Genomic DNA, 6,121 nt, shown 5'->3' with positions numbered 1-6,121 from the left:
CGCTTCCCAGAGAGACCGAATTTATTACTGTTACAACATCTTCTACGATATCTTTCTTGTTACACATGATCATTGTAATCAATTTCGTTCCGTGTTTTTCCGTTTGGTGATAACCACGTCCACTTCCTTTGCGGTTTTTTCTTATAAAATGTGTTTATTGTAAAATATTTGTTGCTATGTAGGAAGTTCACAAGGGTTTCTCCTCTCTCATTTCTAACACCATAGCCGAATTCACCAATATAGCTTTCAGTTTCTTCTAGTCGTTGTCCGATCTCAGCGTTGAAATCTCCTATTATTAGTGTATAGGTGCTGTGATACCACGTGTTGGTTTCTATTATTTTCTCGTAGAACTCATCTATCTCTTCATCGGGATGTGTTGAAGTTGGGGCGTACACTTGAATAATTTTTAGGGTGATTTTCTCGTGTATATTCATCATAATCATTGCAATTCTTTCCGAGATTCCCACATACAGTAGACTCCCGTAAGTTCGGCCACCTCGGGACCGGACCCTAGGCCGAACTTAAAAGTGGCCGAACTAACCGATGCCTACCTAAAAAATGCCCATTTATTGTTTGTACGGATCTAGCAAACAAAAAACACTTTCACATTCTGTAGAATACAACACAGAGGAATACTCTGACATATTTAACACATGAAAAGATAGACCGTTACAAAAATACTATAAAACAATACAGAACTTTAGGCCTAATAAAATTTAAAAATATTATTGCACATTGGTGGTTTGGCTTCTTAAACAGTTAAAAAAGTCAGTAATTTTTTTCTGAATTTTCTTTTTTAATGATTTTTGATGAGAAAAGTCACGCCACTTTTTAATAATCATTAACATCGATGGCAGTTGCTTCTTTTTGCTTTTCGACGTAAGTAGCTGCCAGTTGCAGATCTGCTTTGCCTTCAGCGTGGCTCATTTTATTTTCTTCATCTTCCTCTTCATTCTCAGAAGCATCTTTGTCGTTATCCTTCTCATTTTATTGCCGAATGACACACTCTGTGATTTCGTCGTCGTTTAAAACCTAGTTGTGTAGCTCCGTTTCAAAGTTGATTCACTCCAAAACATCTTCTTCGACAATGGGACCACAGTTCGGTAGTTGCTGAAGATCGTGCAATAGAGCTGCATTGCCATCAGGTTCGTTAACAAGAATGTTGTTTGGCTCATCTACTGATGCGTTTGCTTGGTCAATGTTATCTTATATATTTGGCCAAAGTTTTTTCCAAGACTTTACAAACGTCGACGATGGTATTTCGTTGTATGCCTTAGACGACATGTACACAACATCCTTCATATTAACTGACTTCAGCACTTTTAAGAGGTCCAAGTTGTCATTAGCCTCCAGTTTGGAAAGAACGTCAGAAAGCAGTTTTCGGTGATACTTTCTCTTGAAGCACTCAATGACCCCTTGGTCCATTGGCTGTTGAAGATTGGTTACATTGGGTGGCAGGAACAGCAGTTTAATTTATTTTTGAAGACACTGAAGACCTTCCTGGTGAGTAGGCGCGTTGTCAAGCAGTAGAAGTGCTTCGATGGGCAGAGGTCGCGTCTAGGTGGCGCTCGCCATGTGCGTGACTAATGCTCAGAAAGCCGGCCGGACTAAGCGGAGACCGAACTAACCGAGGCCGAACTTACGGGAGTCTACTGTATTGTTCTATTCTACTAGCATATTTCTTAGAAACCAGAAATCCTACGCCGTTTAGACTTTGCTCATCGTGCCCTTTGTAATACAAGATGTTACCTGACTGCAATGTTATGCGCTCTTCGCCTTTCCTTTTTACCTCTGCGAGACCAATTATGAAGTTCGTGAAACTGTTCGTGAAACTGTGAAAAATACGGGAAACTGAGAGGAAGTAATAACATTCCCCATGCCACATTTATGGTCAAATTAAAAGAAAAAACATCTTTGGATGCTAGAAAGGGTCCTCCAACTATTCTAACTTCAGATGTAAGTAGGTCTATCTTGTTAGTAAACATAATATTTTAAACACAAATCAGCAATATTTTGTATTTTGACAACGACATCCGATTTGGGCGTCGATACGTTAATAAAATTATTTTTTCAATTGAATTGTGGCTTATTTCCCAATCAAAATAGTTAATTAGTAATACTCCAGGCTGTGGGTGAAAAATAGGTCGATTTCAGGATATAATTTAGGAATTTTTGAAACCTATCAGGTGTTGTAAAGGACGATGTAAGGAATAACTTCTACTAAAATGTGACGAAAAATATTGTGAGCTTTTTTTGTTATTGCGATTTTAATTTGTTAAATTTGCAATTCTTAAAGATTTTTAATTTTGCAGCTTAGGATATTGATTCTAGAGAAAAACTTTTTAATGGAAAGTTGTAGTAAATTAAAAAACCTACAATTTGAGCTAAGGTAAGTTTCATTTCGTTTATTGGTTATTGCAAAACAGCCTGCGAAAGGTCCAAAATGGCCGTTTTTTACAATTGCGTTATTTATTGTACAAATAATTTTTTTATTTTTTAAAGCTTTAAAATGAAGATCTTTCAATTCCAAACATAAAAAAAAATTGTAAGGCCGGATTAACGAATTTGTTGCTTAGATATTACGAATTGTTTATCCCAAAAGGTCAAATGTCGAAGGCTATAACTTTTTGAAAAAATATCGTAGAGAGTTGGTGAAACATCCAATCTCCTTCTAAAGAGTTAAATTTTCATATTCTGATGTAAATAAATGCGTAAAACATTTTTAAACCTCTAATTTTTGGGTGCAACTTGTACTATAAAGTAAATTAATATATTTTACTGATTGTTGTTAAACTAAAAAAGTGTTTTTTTTTGTAAAAGACTTTTCAATTTATAGACTTTTTCCAAGTGCTTCTGTTATTATCTAAAGTTTATATAAAAAGTCTTGATAAAATCACCTTAATAATATGGAAGAGATGAGCTGGACAGTTGTGCAATTCCTGGAAGATGGGACAGTCGAGGCAGTTCCAACTGGCTGGATTCAAGGAGATAAATGTCATTGGCCTTCCCTTCCCACATTAAAGATGCAAAATGCAATAAGAAAGGGAGAAACTCTAAACACCTGTTGGCCTTCTCACTCGATAAAGATTTTTAAAAATGCCACCTTTGGTAAATTAGTATTTTTTATTTTTACTCCTTTTTTTTTAAGTGTGCTTTACAGATGATTATATTAAAGCCCGATCTAAGGCAAGAATAGCAGAAGATACAAGTGATTTAAACACAGGGGATGAACATCAGAAAAAAAGAAAAAAGGTTCAGAAAATATTTTCAAGCAGTGAAGATGAATCAAGTAATGAGAACCTGATTGGAGCTCCACCGAAAATTAAAAAATATGTTCATAAAACACCGATTGAGAGAAATGGTAAATGATTGCAATTATTATTTTAATTAGTTTTCTGTTTTCAGGGGAGTAAAGCATGTCCAGTGCTACCTCTCAGCGAGATAGATGGCATCTGAAGTCACCCCACTACCCAAGCAGGTGGTTTTAGAAAGCAGCCTCTGGTCAACAGGATCATAAAATCCTTCATACCGGGGGGTCAGCGGAGAGCCATGGTGAGGTGGTGGGTATTGTCTATCCCAGTTGAATGGGTCAGGGAATATTAACCATCTATCGGAGTTTTAAGTTGGGAAATGTTTACATCTCCCTTCTTAGATCTCACTCGCATGGACGGGTTGCTTCACGGCCGAAAGGCCTTGGGCGAGTTTTCTGTTTTTACTCAAAATTAAAATTTGTAAAGACAAAAATTAATGTTTTTATTTTTTTTTTTTTAGTTTTTGGCAAGACCTTAGATAATGCAAATCCTGATAATGCAGATAATGCAAATCCTGTTGTGTCAGGTATGCTATTTAATTCATAACCAAATCATCATAGATACTGATTTTTTGAAATACTGTTTTAAGGTTCAATTTCAAAAATTAATGAATTGGCATTTATGCAAGATCAAAATGCAGTTAGAAATAACAAAACTATGGGTTCCAATCACACTATTCTGGAGCAGTGCAAGAATTGTGTTGAAAAAGGTACATATTTATTATACATCTATTTATATTTTTTTACTAATTATTCTATTAGAATTTATTCTTGTGAATTATGTAAATATTAAATTAAATGCAATAGTATTTAGAATTTTTCAAGTATGCATCCAAATAATATATGTGCCCATATATTTTAGATAAGCAGTTAAAAATCTTGATCCAACAGAGCCATATCCAAAGAGGACTAGTAGCTGAGACTCTAAATGAGGTGAAAAAACTGAAAGAAATGATTTTAAATGGTGTAACAGAGAGTAAAAATGAAAGAACCAGTTTTTTTCAAAATGAAAATTTAGATTTCCCCATAAACACAGATATAGAATTTGAAAAATTTGAAGAATATCTTCAAGATGAAGATAATTTCTCCAAGGCAGTAAGTTGCATATACTGATTTTTATTATTAAAATTTGATTTCTATTTAATTTTAGCTCCAAGAGATATCTAAGCTGGGTGGACGCAATGCATATGATTTTATTAAAAGGGCTTTTCAACTTATCCTATCAAATGACCAAGCTCTAAAATATAGTTGGAAGGGCATGAAAGGAAACAGAAAATTTAATGATACCCGTTTAGCAACGCTGTTGTTAAGTGAGTCACTTAAATGTTTTTGTTTTATTTCGAGTTTCTTATTTATATATTTATATTTGTATAAATATTTTTACATTTTAGGAGCCGCAGATGTTACAGGACTAGCAGATTCTCAAAAAACAAATGAATGTGCAATTCAAACTTGGTTGAGAAGGGCAAGTGACAGGAAGGCAACAGTGTTAAATAAAACTTCTTAAAAAATAGGAAAAAAGTTAAAGTTTTCCCTTGGGTTTTCTGGGTATTATAACAAAGTTTTTAATTTATAACATTTTATAAGAGTTAATTGATTTTTGTTTAAAGTTATAAAATAATATATTTTTTTTAATGTTACCCGTCACTTATAAACTCTATGATTGAGAATACAGTTCAACGTTTGTGAAATATACAACAAATTTTTATTTTATATTTTACTTATATTTTTTTATTTATATTTGTAGTAGATTAAGCAGGTACACATTGGTTTGTAGTTAAAATATACATAAAAATATAAGAAATTTTTGTATTATTTTTACTATTGTATCAAAGGGAATGAATAAGTATGGCTTAAAATGGCCTAAGCAAGATATATGTAAGACGTCCTTTGATAGATATCTTTAAGACGTTCTAAAATCTACATCTTTATGACATCTTAAAGATGATGTCTTTAAGACATCTTACTTTGTAACATTCGATGTCTTTAAGACGTCTTAAAGACGCCATTCAGTAGACAAGAGACATCTTTAAGACGTCTGGTTTGCCGGATTGCGACATCTTATAGACGACTTAAAGACGCCAGTGCGCTGTTTGGGATGCATCGTCAGTACCTTTGGTAAACCCTTCGATACACCACCCATGCGTCATGGCCACCGAACGTGTTAAAACTTGTTACTGAATGGGAGTTATACTTAAATATATTATATATCATATATGAAGACATAAGTGGATAAAGGTCATATGTCACAAAATAATGTTTTGGAGTAATGAGCATTTTAGTGTCTTTTGCCTTAAGTTAATTATTTATTTTATAAATTTGCATTGCTACACTTTTTTAAACAGGTATCTGAAGGTACTTTTTTACACTTTAAATTTAATTTAAAAAAATTTACTTTAAGCCAAATATTTCAAATTTTTGTGGACATATTACCTTTATCCACATAGTAAAAAAAGTGGATAAAAGAGTGAAGTATCAAAAATAAGCATTTATTTAAAAAAAAATGCAATACAAGATGTAAAATTAATAAAAACATATTTTTTAGTAGGTTCTTCTTTTCTTTTTGGGATTTTCTTTATTTTCCTTTATCGCGTTTTCATAAAACCATCTGTACTCTTCGGGAACAAATTTTACTTGGTCTCTTAAATTTTCCAGTTTTTCCAAACTCAAACCACCAGTTTTATTCTCCAGTCTTCTTGGTTTAAATTCAGTTCGGGTCAGATGTGCTGTCTTTTTTTTTTTCTTAAATCTACTTGCTGAAATGGCATGTAGTCATTAAGGCACATCTTGTAGAGACAGCCAAATTCGTCC

At 33.3% G+C, this 6,121-nt stretch overlaps 1 protein-coding gene across 1 annotated transcript; it reads left to right on the top strand.

The window, feature by feature from the left end:
* Positions 1 to 1,211: 1,211 nt before the first annotated feature.
* Positions 1,212 to 5,101, top strand: LOC126885165 (uncharacterized). The gene is made up of 5 exons (XM_050651586.1): positions 1,212 to 3,837; positions 3,901 to 4,020; positions 4,173 to 4,405; positions 4,461 to 4,620; positions 4,702 to 5,101. Exons 1-5 carry the CDS (start codon positions 3,585 to 3,587, stop codon positions 4,815 to 4,817), a joined length of 882 nt encoding a protein of 293 aa, XP_050507543.1. The 5' UTR covers positions 1,212 to 3,584; the 3' UTR covers positions 4,818 to 5,101.
* The last annotated feature ends 1,020 nt before the right edge of the window (positions 5,102 to 6,121 follow it).

This window comes from Diabrotica virgifera, chromosome 5 (genome assembly GCF_917563875.1).
Source record: "Diabrotica virgifera virgifera chromosome 5, PGI_DIABVI_V3a".
NCBI classification, from domain to species: Eukaryota; Metazoa; Arthropoda; class Insecta; order Coleoptera; family Chrysomelidae; genus Diabrotica; species Diabrotica virgifera.
This window is presented reverse-complemented; position numbering and strand designations above follow the sequence as displayed.